Below are 17,610 nucleotides of genomic sequence, written 5' to 3' on the forward strand. Positions count from 1 at the left end.
TCCCCAAGACTTTTGTTGTTGTTACTGATTTTTAAAATAAAGTAATGAAATTAAATCAAAGAAACACATTAACATATGGACCAATGGGCTTACGAATACAAACAAGGAAAATATATTCATGTTATGAACTGCAAAAATCATGTGTCAGTCAAATTAAATTACATTTTTAACTATGCAGCAGCTGGTATTTTCAAAAACACAGGAGGCAGAAATAAGGCCTAAATCATCAGTAAGCATGTACAAGGTTTCACATTCATAAAATGCAATCTCAAACATGTTGTCAGATGGAAGCAGAGAACTCAAAGATTCATTAATATAAAGCAGACACAGTGAACAAACCTAAATTTCAAAATAGCGATCAAACAGAAAATTTCACAAAAAGACCTTCTGAATTGAACTGCAAATGTGCCTTTTTAAGGAGACTCAAATTGTGCTAAATGTACTAGTTTACATCTAATCAACCAATTAACTGCAACTAAATTATGTAGACCAGGTAGCATCTGACCACAAATTTTAAAGAAATATGGGCCTGTCGACTTGTTATTGTAAATAGCCAGCATACCAGAAGACAGCGGACTGCTAATGGAAGAACCTTCAATGAGACAGGTTCTAAAAGGAATCCTGGGAATGAAATAATAGTTCACCTTATTTCCAGACTGGACGAACTGGTGATATTGACACTAATAAACAGACCTTGTAAGAAGAAAGAATTCACTGTGCTGTCAAGATGATCATAAGTAGAAATTTTTTAAGGGACACACAGGCATGAGGAGGTGGAGCAAACTGTTGACAGAATATATACAACAAGGTTCCAGACCAAAGGCTCTATCTATGAATAAAAGAAGCCTCTATGTGCTGGTCCCTTACATATACTATCTCTAATATCTGATAGAACTCTACCATGTAGATATTCTTTTTCAACATTTTAGAAATGAATATACCCTAAGGTCACACTTAGGCAGAGCTGAGATTTGAAAACAATTTTATTTGATTAGATAGAGAAGCATGGAGTTTCCCAATGAATCAGAATGAGAAATAGGATCACTAACCTGATTTAACATTTTACAAATGTCTAAAAAGAGGGATTAAGAAAGAGATCACTTTAAGGGATTACTTTCTTTGATACTAAGAAAGTACCAAAACTCACAGGACATTAATCTTAAAATCTTATGGGCAAAATAAAATATATACAAATCAGAATATAAGCCAAAAAGAAAAGTGCTCAAATAGTGTGGTAGAGTTTATAAAAACTTAGAGAGGGAAAAGTTATACTGAAGTACATATGGCAGATTTTATAGGACCTGAAACATTTTAATAAAGAGATGAAATCTGCATCAACAGGAAAGAGTTGTGGGGAAATTTCTCATGTGAGAGAGAGAGAGAAATAACAAGGCAAAAGGCAGGACTGAGCAAGGCATACTAAAAACAAAACACAAAGAAGGACCTTCATAAGTGAAAAAGAGTGTTACAGAAAGGAAGACTCTAATTCCAGCAGAGGAGTTAAAATTATACTCTTGGAAGGAGATTATTTGGATTCAAATTCTGACTCTGTTATATACAAGCCGTATAAACTTGAGCAAATAACTTCTGTAAAATGAGCATAATAATACACCCAACTTAAAGAGTCATTCTGAGGATTAAATTACTAAATATATGGAAAGCACTTAAAATAGTGCTTAAACAGTGCCTGGCACATATTAAATAAGTGCTAGTTATGATTACTGTCATTGCTGTTCAATTTTACAGCTGCTGTTGTAAAGTCAGAGGTTAGGAGAGATGGGAAAAAAGGACAGATAGTACTGTATCTTGAAGGCCATTCAGTAAAGTAGACGTGGGGTCTTCCCTGTTAAGGGCTCACATTTCCTTCTCCAGGGGATCTTCTCAACCAGGGATCGAACGCAGGTCTCCCCCATTGCAGGCAGACTCTTTACCATCTGAGTCACCAGGAACCTTAAGGGTTCACAACAGGCACTTGAATAAGGAGGTGACATGTCTAAAACAATGTTTTAGAACAATCTGGTAATACTTTGATATGGAGAAGGTAGACTGAAGATTTGGAAGCTGTTATGACAAGGCAGGATGATTGCAATGATGTGAAAGAACAATATTTTCATTCTTCTTCAAAACCAACTTTTGAATCTAGGAAACTTAGGAACGTACTTAACCAAAAATGCGAAAGCTGAGAAACACAGCTTGTTTTCATAAGGAAGAACAAGAGAATGGTTCTGAGCACACTAAATTTGAGAGGTAGGGAGGTTTCTATATACAGATTTCCTAGGTAGGTAGAATATAAAATATCAGGACCTGAGATTTAAATGTACATATTTTCAGCAAATTAATCATTCAACAAATATCTGGAATAAAGATTGCTGCCTGGTTGTGAAAAATAATTAAACTTCCAATAAAACATAATCCATTCACAGTTTTATATATCTTACAGTCTTCAATGTCCTTTAAGTTCTATACATGAACTAAACTTAAGTACACTTTAATTTTCCCCTGAGAGGATACACTACAAATAAGTAAATCTGCGTATACTTATTTCTAGTATACCTGCAAGAATGCTAAAAATATTATGAGGTAACTTTTCTTGATGAAAGAGAACCATGAAAAGAACCTCATTATTATATCAGACAGTAGTCTGGATGTTTGTGTAAAATGAGACACACTTGAAACAATTTTTTTATTTGAAATGTATTTAAAGTTCTGAAGTCTTTAACTGAATTCTAGTGTTGTTTTTCCCTTGCATAAGGAATAATTTTAATGTATAAGGAATAATTTTAATGTTTGAACAATAGTGAAAAGGCCAGCTAAAAACCAAGATTATTTCAGACAGATACTCCATGAACACCATACATGCATCCCCTACAGATGCCCTGTGTTTCTGATGTTATCTGCCTTCAGGTGCTGGGCAAAAGATGTTTGAGAGTAGTAGCCATTTAAAATATATCCTCTTCTAATTTGAATGATAATACAACCTTTAGTTCATTATTTCAACATTTTTATTAAGTGTTAAAAGGTCATTAATTTTAATTGGGAAGTTGAAAGAAAATACTATACTGAAATATTTCAGACTGTACTTCATGCAGAATTAAAATATGTGATTTATATGTGGAATCTAATATATGACACAAATGAACCTATATATGAAACAGAAACAGAATCAGGGACACAGAAAACAGATTAGTGGTTGCCAAGGGGGGAGAGTGGTAGGAGAGGGATGGATGGAGATTTGGGGATCAGCAGATGCAAACTGGTATATATAGAATAGATAAACACAAGGCCCTACTGTAGAGCACAGGGAACTATATTCAATACCCTGTGATAAACCATAATGGAAAAGAATGTGTATATGTACAACTGAGTCATTTTGCTATATGGCAGTAATTAACACAGCATTGTAAATCAACTATACTTTAATAAAAACAAAACAAAAATGTGATCTAGGGGGAAATTTCAGTGATGACTTATAGTTTTATTTACTAAAGAAGTAGTAAGACTAGAAGTAGAGGGACTTCCCTGGTAGTCCAGGGGTTAAGACTTGGCGTTCCCAATACAAAGAGGGTGGGTTTGATCTCTGGTGGGGGGACTAAATCCCATTTGCAGCACAGCAGGACCAAAAAGAAAGAAAGAAAGAAAGAACAGAAGTAGAGAAAGATGTAATAAATATTAGGGAAATTCAACTATTCTGGCTTATGTATAAATAAGAAAACTACATCTATCTAGAGATGTAATTGACTGCTTAATTAACACCAGGAAGAGAATGATGAGATATTCTTAAACTCCCATCAATCAGGTGATACCTTCAGTGATTAAAAAGCACTGTATTTTCTTCTTGCTCTCAATCTGCTTCCCTGCCGAAGGGTATGTACTCCATATTATCAGATAGGATATACTACCTAATTATGTACGTGTGTATATATACACACACACACACACACACACACATAAAACATATATACTAATACTGTATATTATTATAGTTATTTATCAATTATCAATAATAAATTTCCTAAGCATGGTAACTGTGTTTTGTGAACATGGAGGAGAATGCTGCTGTGGGAAAGAGAGGAATAAGACATAAAAGATTCAACTCTTAAAATAGTTAAAGACAAAATATTAATACTTGGGAATTATTAACAACGTTAACTTCTGCAGGATACCTCTGTTTTCATCTTTGTTATTATACACACCACAAGATTTTGTCTTGAATGAGTTATTTTTTTAATACCCATCTGGGTACTTTAACAACCTGATACATTTTAATCAAGCCAATGTCACATAATTAACCTTACACAGAGTAATTTTCAACTTCCACAGTTCATTAAATGACAGAAATGTACACTATCTCAGCATGTTCTCAAAAATATGATAAAGCCAAAGTCCCGCTGTCTTAATAGAAATCACAGCACTAGAAATCTAAATTTGTGATAATTTAAAGTATTACATTAAAAATTAACAAAAGATCACTGTTTCATGTGTGTCAGTAAAAAGCATTAATTATCAGAAAATTAATCCTGACATCACCTTGAAAAATAAGAGATCTGATAAAATAACATCTAGAGCTCTTTGAATGCCAGACTTCATGTTTCCTAAGGAACCATCTTGTTCACTAGCATGTATCTCCAGCCTAGAAAAATCTCTCACATAAATACTTATTTAGTCAAACCAAATCATAACTAAGGCAACTATCTATCAAGTTCTACCCAGAAAGATATATGCCATAAAAATGCATTTATGGCTTAGTTCCCTCTTAAAAACATACCAAAAATTTTACTTCAGTCATTGTGGATAAAAAATTTTTCTGAAATATTTTGCGTCTTGCTAGCTGTCTCAATTAAAAGACAACAAATGTGATTTGACCTTTTCCAATGACTTGGGATCATCATGAACATCTTTACTAGATCCTAGCTGGTTTTTCTCCTCAATGTTAAGTGTCACTTCCTCTCTCTCTGTATTTAGACAACTAGTAGTCATTAACCTTGCTCCACTCTTACAGTCTTTTCTAAAATACAGAAACAAAGGAGAAAACCTGATTAGAATTCTATTCTTTAAAAAAAAAAGTACAGAAAAAGTTCCAAGAAAAAGTCATCAGGAAAAGTACATGGTTTTAAAAGCTGGAATTTTATGACATTATGGTGGTACAAAGGCATGCTTCCTTCTTTTATTTTAGGTTACATACTAAGAGCGTTGACCTTTTGATAAATGGCATGTTACAAACATACAAGTTTATTTCTTACTTAGGCTGGGAGATAAATTGAATTTGTTTCATTAGAAAATTTTGGGGGTGCAGGGCTGGTAAAATTTGCAAAATCAGCAAAGCCATACTTACTCGTTTCAAGTAGACCAGAAAACAAACGAGAATCCATGGAACTTTAAAAATTAATTAAAGATCTTATGTTATATCCTTGTGACAGATTTTAAAGTCAATCTTTGTACATGGGAAAGCAATTCTAAATATTGAGGGTACTGAACACTGTAGATAATAAAATAATTTAGTAAACCTGGGTGAACTTTTTTTAATAAAAGGAAATTTCATATACCAAAGTATTTTAGCTAATATAGGTAAGTACTGTTTTATGAAATTTATTATAGGCTGTGTGCTATATATATACTAGGGGCACATGTGTAAAAATAAATTTCTTAATATAGATTGCAGTCAAAAAAGTTTGAAACCCATATAGGTGAGTTTTTAATGTTCTGTAGATTGTCGGCAATCAGAAAATAGATTGTGCTTTTCCAACAATATTATTGTGTAACATACCATCACAAAATCAAAGTCATTAATGTATAGGTTGTTGAATGTGGCGGTTTCCAACGTAGTTTTAATATTATACCTAGCACGTGATTAGTACTAAAGATTAAAACTAAAAGTGATGCTTTTCTCTTGGTGTCATTAAGAAAACCCAAATAAACCTTTACGTAGCTATTTCTGATGCTTGCTATTAAAGAAGCTTTTCTTTAAAAAACTTTTATATAATGAACTATACCAATTAAACTATTAGTTAAAAGCTGCCTAAATATTTAATTTTGAGAATCGCAATTTAAATTTAACAAAAGTATCCCTAAAGTATCCTCTAGTTATCTATGTATATTAAAGTGCATATTAAAACGAAGGATCCAAACTAAGTCCCGATTTTTTAGATACTAACAGGATTCATATTCCAATCAAATCTTATTTCTCATCCTAACAACAGCAGTAGCTCCATTTTAACCCAATCACCATGGTTAATAAAGTTTTTTGGAAGAAATTATTGTGAAACAAAAGGATAAATCTAACTTGCTATCAGCCTACTAGGAATGAATTCTGGTGCTCAGCGCCCCCTAGTGACAGATCTCTGCGTATACTCCTCCCTCTACTGCCTACTCATTTTGGGGCTCTAAGCACTATACTGTAAGCTCAGCACACAGATCTGCATAAAAATATAAGTCCTACTGCCAAGAAACTGAAGTGAGAAAAGATATACCCATGGGTTTTGTTTTTTTTTTTTTTCTAGGCTAGAATCAAGCAAGAGGGGTAAAAATATTATGGGGCAAAAAGAAAGAATCTCTAAAGAAACAGGAAATGCACAGTAATGCTGGCTGGGATTTGCTCTGGCTTCAGCCAAGAATCTTTCCTATCACAAACTTTTCAAACACAGGACAGAAAATGAGCACCTTTAATTAGCAGTCACTTTGTGGTACACTTAACATCATTTTATTAAAACATCTGAAATTATCATAAGAATTCTCCAAATAGGAAGTTCCTTCATGAAAACAAGCTATTAATACAAGTCTAACATAATCCGTAAATGAAATAAAATCTAAAAGATTTACCTAACAAAGTCTCCAATGAAGTCTGGTTACGTTAGTAACAGGTCTCTCTTAAGCTAAATAGTGAGTGCTCAGATATTTATTTTACTATTTAAATTGCAACTTAAATGGTACATACATACATTATGAACAGTCTTTCTGTGTTATGCTATGTTTGAAAACACAAAAGGTAAAAAGTCAAAAAAGCATCACACGGATGCTGGGTGGTTGTGGAGCCTGGCCTCTTCTGTCCACCCTGGCTATACAGTGGGTTTTGGCACTTCCAGTTGTAATCTGAGAACTGGAGCACTACTTTACTGTCCAACCTCTACAGATGCTCTGCAGAAAATGTAGTGTAACTCTGCTTCTAAGTATTTCCAAATGCCAACTGAAAAAAAAATTCTCTGGAAAACAGATTTTCTTTTCTCTCAGAATTGCCAACAGAAAACAACAATAACTCAACCATCAGCCTGGACACAAACTACACTCTTTCCCAATCTGGATATCTAACACAGGGAAAGAAATTGTTTTCCCTGTAAGGGAAAGAGATGAAGTAAAGAAACTCATGGAGGAGACTTAGAGGACAGAGATAACTGTCGAAATGTAGCTATGTTCTTTCATCTGAAGAAGTAAGAAGAAATTAAGAAGTAAAATTTCTTTCTCAAATGATCAAAGCAATGAAGATGAGAATGGAACAATAGTAGGCAATTCAGGTTTAATGTAAAAACTGTTAATTCTATCTATAGGATAAAAATTTCTGGGAACATTACAGTACAGTAGGGAATAAGCAATTGTTGAAATAAGATCCAGAACTGTGGCAAGCAATCCTACCAAGATTAAATCCAACATCATTCTTTCCTGCACATATTCCAGAATCACTACAGTACACACTGGAAGAGCTACTTCACCTGAAAGCGGATAACATCAGAAACACGGGGCATCTGTAGGGGATGCGTGTACGGTGTTCACGGAGTATCGTCTATCTGTCTGATGTTTTCACTCTCATTAAAAGGAATTCAGTGACATAAGCCATCTTTCCCTCTTTCTTTAGATTCCATCTTCTTAACTAGACATTTAATTTAATGTGTACCTGAATAATCTGAATAACTTTATTTTAAAGGAAACGTGTGTGGAATCTATGACAAAGGAGTTAAGAATATACAATGGACAAAAGAGAGTCTCATAAATAATTGGTGCTGGGAAAATCTGACAGCTACATACATAGAAAACAATGAGATTAGAACATCCCCTCATACCATATACTAAAATAAACTCAAAAAGGATTTGAGACCTGGATTTAAAACCTGAAATCATAAAACTCCTAGAAGAGAACACTAGCAGAATATTCTTTGACATAAATCAGATCAATGATGTTTTGGATTTGCCTCCTAAGACAAAAGAAATAAAAAGCAAAAATAAACCAATGGGACTAAATTAAACTTAAGGCTTTTGCATAGCAAAGGAAATCACTGCTAAAACAAAAAGATAACCCACTGAGTGGGAGAAAATATTTGCAAATGATATGATCAATAGGGGGTCAATATCTCAAGTATATAAACAGTGCATACAACTCAGTATAAAAAACAAAGAACCCAATTAAAAATTGGGCAGAAGACCTGTATAGACATTTTTCCAAAGAAGACATACAAATGGCTAACAGGTACATGAAAAGATGCTCAATTATGATCAGTTTCCCTCGTAATAGTTAATTATGAGGGAAATTCAAATAAAAACCACAATGAGATATCACCTGTTTGTCAGAATGAAAGGTGAAAGTGAAAGTAGCTCGTATCCGACTCTCTGTGACCCCATGGACCGTACAGTGAATTCTCCAGGCCAGAATACAGGAGTGGGTAGCTGTTCCCTTCTCCAGGGGATCTTCCCGATCCAGGGATTGAATCCAGGTCTCCTGCATTACCGGCAGATTCTTTACCAGCTGAGCTACCAGGGAAGCCCCTTTTGTCAGAATGGCTATCATCAAAAAGTTTACAAGTAACAAATGTTGTCAACAATATAGAGAAAAGGGAACCCTCATGCACTGTTGGTGGGAATGTAAATTGGTTCAGCCACTATGGAGAATACCTCGGAAGCTCATCAAAAAACTATAAATAGAATTACCATATGATCCAGCAATCCCATTCCTGGGACTATATCTGAAGAAAACAAAAACACTAATTTGAAAAGATACATGCACCCCAATGTTTGCAGCAGAATTATTTACAATAGCCAAGGTATGGAAGCAACCTAAATGTCCGTCAATAGATGAATGGCTAAAGAAGATGCAGTATACAACTAAAAATGAAAAAATAATGAAATTGTCCCATTTGCAAAAACATGGATGGTCCTAGAGAGTGTAATGCTAGTGAAATAACTCAGACAGAACAAGACAAATACTTAATGTTATCACTTATGTGTGGAATCTAAACAATGAAACGAATGTATATAACAAAATATCAGTAGACAGTGGCTCAGAGGGTAAAGCGTCTGCCTACAACGCAGGAGACCCAGCTTCGATCCCTGGGTCGGGAAGGTCCTCTGGAGAAGGAAATGGCAACCTACTCCAGTACTCTTGCCTGGAAAATCCCATGGATAGAGGAGTATGGTAGGCTACAGTCCATGGGGTCGCAAAGAGTCAGACACAACTGAGCAACTTCACTTGGTCACTTGATTGGAGAGGGAAGGGGCAAGATAGGGATATGGGATTAAAATAGGTAAGCAACAAAGATACATTGTACAGCACAGGAAAATAAAGCTAATATTTTATAATAACATTAAATGGGAGTATAATTCTTAAAAGTTTTGAATCACTGTGTTGTACATCTGAAACCAATATAATATTGTAAATCAACTATACTTCCAATAAAAGAATGTGTGTTGAAGAGCTATGTAAATGAAGTTACTGGCATTATATGTTTTCACTAGGTTAGGGTAAAGTACATGTAATTTACTGTTTTTCAGCTTTTTCTTTCATTAAATATTACTTTCCTTGTAAAAGAAGAGAATTTGTTTCACTGTTTTAATACTGAATGAATTTTTATATAAAGGAGCCTAATTATTAACACACAGATATTTTTACCAAAGGGTGGAAGAAAGAAAGAAATGAAAAAATTAATGCACTAGTAGCAAAGAGCTATCTGAATCCTATATGGGTAGAAATGCTTCCACCTACTGAGTATTATTTAACATGCTTCTTTGGTGAAATCTTTTATACAGGATTCCAAAGTAGATTAGTGACAAACATTATAGGTTACTTTATAGAAATATAGAAAAGAGTATGAAAATTTAAATAATGATATTATAGATGACTTTAATATATGAGTTTAACTTCTAATTAAGTTCATATCTACTTGCTTAGTACTACTGAAATAAAAGTGCAATTCTGAGAACACCATATACTGTACCAGCCTGGAGGCCTGAGAGAGGAGAATGAAAGGTAAGCTTAGAAAGAAAAACTAGATGTCTATCTTGTAAGAAGACAGAATTTAACTCCAAAATTTTTATTATTTGTTATTATAATAATAAGATCACACAAATAACCCAAAAATGTTTAAGTTAATTTTTTAATTATCATAACATATTTAGACCTAGAGAAAAATGTGGGATATATGACTATCTTGATTTAGAAATACTTCCAAGGGCATTCCAAGAACATTAAGTGAAATGAAAATGAAGCCAACAGAATGTTCCAATAATACGGTTTATTCCCTAATCTACTTAAATTTAATTTTAAGCCATTAGGATTTTCTAAATATTCTAAATTCAGCAAATATTTATTAATCATCTACCAAGTGCCACACAATGTATTAGGAATTTGAGTTGTAGAAACAAAAACATGATCTTTTCCCTCACAGAGGCTGACAGAGGATTAAACAAGCAATATATAAAAGAAGTGATCTGCTCTGCCTTGAAGATTAGGGAAGGTTTCAGATAGGAGATGAAACTTCATCTGAGACCTAAAACAAGCCAGGTAGACAAGCAAGGGAAGATACTCAAATGAAGGACATGGAAGAAACCAAGACAGAGGGGAAGAGACTGCTCAGCACCTACTGGGACTTGTAAATTCTTCATGGTTAAGGTAAGGGGACAGGCAAAGTACAGATGTGACTTGACTTTAGACAGACAGAAGTCAGGTCAAGTAGGGGTTTGTGCCCCAGTTAGGTTTTGTAAAAGTCTCAATCCAACAGAAAATGAGTACCAACATAGTCCTTGGATTGTATTCATTTGCAATCCAAATGTAACTCCATCTAATGAACCCCCTCCCTGAAATATGGAGGAAATAATATCTAAGTCCTTTCAGCCTCCTGCAGCTAGCTACATTTTTCGAAAATAATCACTAGAGCATTAAGCAGTAATAAGATTCAACAGAAGTACATGCACTACACCATTTCTGTTTACCAAGCTTCCCTTGAGTTCAGATGAAATAAAGCAAATCAACTATTTGAAGAAGTTGACTTAGCATTAAAACCACAAGGTAGAAACATTTTGGACTGCAATGGGAACAGACTTTTGATAACTAATCATTTTTTGACTATAAACACAGAAATCTGTGTAGTTTAGAAAAGTTCTATTTTAAGTGATTATTTTAACGTTCTTGAAATAACCAAGTATTTTTACAAAAATGTTTAAATGTTATTTCCCACTGGGATGCCAATTCAAATCTTTTGAGAACTCTCTGCCTCAGAATGCTATGAAGTCATTTTTCTAACTAGAAGATTTAATAAAGCCTGAATTTATTTACCAGAAAGCCAGAAATGTTTTCCTAATTTCAAACACTCACCAAAAACTAACATTTTCAAACAATTATATTTTGTCACAGTGAAGCACAAGTGAACAAAGATAAACAAAATAACATTGTTCTGCTTTTCCTCTAAAGTGCTGTATTTCTCAGAAGATACAGTTTTTGTCAGTGTAAGTAAAAGTGACTGTTTTCAGATTAAGCAGCTGGCATGTAATCAATAGTTATTACTGGCCTTCTGGACATTCCACATATCCAAATACTAATTCTGAGTATGGGTTCTGCTATTACCTCTCCAGGGCAAGAAGACTAAAAGGCTCAAATGTGCTTCTCTAGACAAAAGATTAAAAAAAAAATTAAAACAGTAGTCTATTTTAAAATGTTACAAACAATTCAATTTTCTACCTTCCAAAAACTGTTAATTGCATTTCAGCGTCTTATTAGCTACCTTGAGTCACAAACCACTTGGGATAGTTTGAGTAGAAAATCTGTCATCTCCTTTATTGTAACATAGAGCTTTCACTCTTTTACTTTTAAGAGGGAATAAGAGAAGGTTAGGTTTCTTTAATCATAGCATAATGTTCTTCAAAAAAAGTCTAAAGATTTATAATAAGTAAATCTTGAAATACCCACCACCATTAATCATTTGAAGAATCTTGAGAGAATTTTATTTTTTACTTCTTTTCTCTTCTGCTATCTACAATGGAAAGGGCTCATTTCACCAAAGAAAGCTCTGTAAGATGGTGCCAATTCTCATTTGTCTGAGATAATTTGGGTTTCACTTTGGATAGGAGGCATAGCAAAAAAACCACTTTGTAACTATTCTCAATATACTGTAGCATACAGTATGGTGCTGAATTAAGCTTTTGTCAGTATTCAGTCCTAGCACGCTACATCAGGAATAAGAAAATGAGCTCTTTTTCTAACTATTTTCTTAAGTCAATTTATTCATAAAAAATTGTGGCTACACATGAATGAACCACTATTGAGTATCTACAAAGAGCTATTAATTTGCAATTCAGAAAAGAAGTACCATACATAAATTGTAAATGATTGGTTTCTGTTAACATACTTACTACAAAACTTAATCATCAATTTGGAAGTCAGAAAAGTACAGTCATGGATTTCTGATCTGAAGATTATAGCTAATAAAGCTAATAGCCTGTTCACCAGTGATCACCATTAGAAAAGAAATTTTCTTTGGAATGAGATTCCAGTTGTTTTCCCAGTAATCATGATGACTTTATCCACTCACCCTACCTTGACAGGTGATCTGTAATTCATAAGCTTGTGTATTTATGAAACTTATTTTGTATACATTATACACTGGCATGACAACACTGTCCTTTATAAGCCAAATTAAAAATTTTACATATCAGTTGACATGAGTTACTATATCACAGTGTGACTTATCAGCCAATGATTAGTTTCTGAAAGGTGAGAACTGAATTCATGTGTTAATTTGACTGGGCTAAGAGATGTCCAGACAGCTGGTAAAATATTTAGGCAGGTGTCTGTGAGGGGGTTTTTGAAGTGTTTGTCATTTCATTCAGTAGACTGAGGAAAGAAGATCCACCCTCAACAATGTGAATAGGAATCATCAAATTCCTAGAGGTTCCAAACAGAACAAAAGATGAAGGGAAGGGTGAATTCCCTCTCTCTGTTCTTGACATCCACATTCTCCTGCCCTTAAACTTCAGAGCTCTTAGTTCTTGGGTCTCTGGACTCTAGGATTATACCATCAGATCCCCTGGTTCTCTGGCTTTCAGACCCTAACTGAATTACACCACTGGTTTTCCCAGTTTTCCAGCTTGCAGACAAGTAGATTACAGGACCTCTCAGCCTAGTACAGTCAGCACCTTTGCCATCTTTACCCTTATTCTATTTTATACCAATAATGAAAGAATGAATAAAACATTGATGGTTAATAACTACTGCTTAGTTACTGTGTGCAAGGCATTGTCTGACAAGCATTCAACACTGATTATTACATTTGATCCTTATAACAATTCTAGGAACATTTATAATTCTATTTTACAGATAAAGAAATTGAGGCACACAGAGATAAGAATAACTTGTCTAAGATCACACTACTATAAATGATAAAGATGTGATTCAAATGTATGCAATCTGTTCCCAGATCTTGAATACAACTAATACGTCTCCCTCAGTAAATTAATAATGTCTTGTAAATTTAATATAACTGAAAGAAATCATTAGAAATAATATGAGTAGAAATCTTTCACTTTAAATGTCTATAATATATTCTGTTGTATATTTGTGAAGGAAAATTAACAAAGTTAAAAAATATGTACAGAATAGAACTTTATCCCATTAAGACTGTCTACACAATGAGTTATATAATAAGAAAGATTTTAACATTTTCTTTCTAAGATTAGAATCCTCAATTAAAATGTTTTTACATATTCTTTATATGCAAGTGCTTTTAAAGAATACATTATACATACAAGTAGAAGACTTACTATACTACAAAGTTTAACAAACTTTCATTGCTCTCCTACTATGTACTATAATACAAATTAGATATTTAAATATAGTTAAAACATGAATTCTAAACACAGTATGCCTGCATATAAGTGAAATATATATAATAGAAAACAACAATGTGATAAAGAGATATAAAGGCACATTAAGCTGGAATGATTTGTTCTGCCCGAGGGACGGGAGAAAGAAAAGTAAGGCTTCCAGAAGAGGTAATGGTCTCAGTTAGCACTTAAATGAAATGGCCAGAAATATAGGTGATAAAGGTCATCTTAGAGATCTCGGACAGAGAAAACAGTATGTGTGAAGGCACAAAAACACAGCAAGTTGAGAGATTTCAGTAGGTGATATGGCTACAGCACAAAATTCAAGACAGGAAGTGGAAAGTGATGAGCTGGAATATTAGCTAAATCAGGAAATTCCATTAGAAATACTCAGACATGTATGTGATGAGGATCCACTGAAGGGATCGGAGGACTAACAAGCCCTCCTATCCATTCCTGAGTTGGGTTTTACTCCAGAAATAATTATTTAATGACAGTATTTCCCTAAATGTTGTAGTGCAACACCTCCCATCCCCACCTAAAAAGAAAGTTACTTTAAAAAAATAAAAGGTATTGTAGTTTCAAATTACCAAAGACTAGACTAAGACAAATATTACATACCTAATGATGCAATAAACCTTGAAATCAGCAGAATTAGCTTACTTTTCATTTCTTAGTGGAATGAAATTATCAAATATTAATATAATATTTCATTTTTGTTGGAACAATCTGTAATTATTATAATCTAGTTCTAGATCAAATCTTAAAACGGTTTAAATTCAAACTACTATAAAAGCATAACAATTAGAAAGAGAAGGAAATCTAACACATTTGACTTCAAGCTCTATTTCCCATTTAAAGGCAATCAAGAGTTTAAATTTGGAACTAATATACAATATAAAAACTTTTATTATTTACAAAGTGCTCTACATTTTCAAACTCCTTTACAGTTATTATTTTATTCATTTAAAAAGTTTACTATGGAGGTGTAATTTCTTTCATGAAATGAAAGGAGCAGAGACAAAAAGGCAGGCACAGCAGGAGTCAGAGTAGCCTTACTTAACAGACAAATCATCTAAGATCAAGCATGGAAAGTACATGAAATGATATCCCACGTCTGTTCTCTAAACACGTAAGACACTCAGGTTTGAGATGGTTCAATAAAAGTAACAGGCCTCAATCTGGCTCTCCTGACAAGGAGACAATCCAAAAGCAGATTTTTAAAGATAGTATTAAAAAACAAAAAAAACAAAATAAAATAAATAAAAAGACAAAAAACAAACCTTAAAATCTCACATCTTTAGAGCTGAATTGATGATAGTGAGGGAAGTCCTATGGCAAACTTTGTTTTAACTATTTGAAATGCCAGCGTAACCCACTTCATGGAGACAAACTTTATACATGTGACAGTCAGCTTATTACAAAAGAGAATCCCAGCATCAACAAAGATATAGATACAGATGTTGTAATCATACTGGAGGGTTAAGACATAAAACTAAAGACTAACATTTCCATTTCTAGGTTAGATCAAGCAAGACCACGATTAAACCACAGTTCAAGATGCCCAATAACCACGTGGAAAGTCTTAGAATCAATAGTAATTAGGTAAAACTGCGAATCATAAAACTGATGGTGTTTTCCTCTTTGTACTGGCAGCTAAACGCTTAAATTTTATAGCAAATGAATAAGAGTTAAGTAAACTCATTCTTGTCTTTCCTTTCATTGTCTCCTCATTTTGTTTCTGTCCTTACTCCTTTATTTAATCTGAATGAATTGTGTAAACTTTCTTAAATCCTTTCTGAAACAAGAGAGAATTTAAACTAGCTGGCTAAACAAACAGTAACCAAAAAATGAAAATGGAAACATTACCTTTTCATCAAAATTACAATCAAGTCTTCTAATTAACACGATGAAAGTGCCAGATGAATTATCTCTTACTGGCGGAGGCACTATGGGTTCACAGGCATTCTCTGGTTTTGAGTTAATCAAAAAACCCTAAAAAAAGAATTAGCAATAAGTTTTCTCTCTGTTAAACTAAAAATAAAAAAAAAGGAATTCAACTTACTTCTATAAACACCTTTTGAATTTGCTCCCCACATTTTGCATTACGCTAGATGAATTATCTGGCAACTACAACAGTTTCTACCTGCAAACTGCTCACAACCTCAGAACTACTAAAGTAGTATTTGGTTTCCTAAGCATTTTTTAAAATTCCATTTTTACTATTAAACTTAAAAAAATAATAATAACACATAAGTCCATCACCCCAGAGACAACCACTGTTAGCATGCTGATATTTTTCCAACAATGATTCACATTTCTAAATCAAGTGAATACTTTTTAAAAAGTAACTACTGATTTTCTTTCATCAAACAATAAAATGCACAGCATTTCTAGGAATTTATTCTATAGAATCACTGGTCTGGGTATATAAAGGTGTATGTAGAAAGATGTTCCCTCTTACATTGCTTTTAACCAGAAATTATGCACATCAATATGGCAGCCATTTAAGAAATTATAATATATTCTTTCAGTGGAAAATAACAGAATCACTAAAAGGAATAAGATAAATCTATACATATTAAACTGAAAAGGCATTCACAAAATAACTACCAATTTAAAAAAAAAACAGCAAGTTGCTCTCCCAAAAATACAGAATGGTTTGACATCTAAAATGTATTAATATAAAATGTTATATTAATAGTTTAAAACAGAAAAACCAAAATCAATAAATATAAAACACTGAATAAACACATAAAGATATTATCAAAGTCTTCAAATTCATTTATAAGAAGTGAGTAATTTTATAACTTTATCAACAAAGGTCTGTCTAGTCAAAGCTATGGTTTTTCCAGCAGTCATGTATGGATGTCAGAGTTGGACCATAAAGAAAACTGAGTGCTGAAGAACTGATGCTTTTGAACTGTGGTGTTGGAGAAGACTCTTGAGAGTCCCTTGGACTGCAAGGAGATTCAACCAGTCCATCCTAAAGGAAATCAGCCCTGAATATTCACTGGAAGGACTGATGCCGAAGCTGAAACTCCAATACTTTGGCCACCTGATGCGAAGAACTGACTCATTTGAAAAGACCCTGATGCTGCGAAAGACTGAAGGCAGGAGGAGAAGGGACAACAGAGAATTAGATAGTTGGATGGCATCACTGATGCAATGGACATGAGTTTGAGTAGGCTCCGGGCGTTGGTGATGGACAGGGAGGCCTGGCGTGCTGCAGTCTATGGGGTCTCAGAGTCGGACACGACTGAGCGACTGAACTGAGTAATTAAGGCTATGATACAGTGTCTTAAAACAGTCCTGTATGGTACATGAACTGGTCGCACCAACCATCTATTCTACAGGATTTGGTAACTTCTCCTGCCTTAAATGAACTGCCTGGCTTGTGAGAGAATGTTTTTGCACATGTTTCAGGAATAAAATACACCATACCTTCACTTACTCAAAGAATAACTCCCTTTCTTGACTCCATAAAGCGCTTGGTTTTTACTTTGCAAGGAAACAGAACTGTGGTTATCCTCCCAA

The 17,610-nt window shown here is 33.8% G+C and overlaps 1 protein-coding gene across 2 annotated transcripts in view; it reads right to left on the bottom strand.

The window, feature by feature from the left end:
• RNF13 (ring finger protein 13) overlaps positions 1-17,610 on the bottom strand; it is a 127,278-nt gene that overhangs the window by 65,331 nt on the left and 44,337 nt on the right. For both annotated transcript variants that reach the window (XM_027543655.1, XM_027543651.1), the window contains one exon: positions 15,943-16,068. Coding sequence is in view for 1 of the 2 variants with exons in the window: in XM_027543651.1 (XP_027399452.1) it covers positions 15,943-16,068 (126 nt within the window). In the remaining variant the exon portion in view is untranslated. The remainder of the gene's footprint in view (positions 1-15,942; positions 16,069-17,610) is intronic.

The sequence above is a fragment of the Bos indicus x Bos taurus genome, chromosome 1, assembly GCF_003369695.1.
Source record: "Bos indicus x Bos taurus breed Angus x Brahman F1 hybrid chromosome 1, Bos_hybrid_MaternalHap_v2.0, whole genome shotgun sequence".
NCBI lineage: Eukaryota > Metazoa > Chordata > Mammalia > Artiodactyla > Bovidae > Bos > Bos indicus x Bos taurus.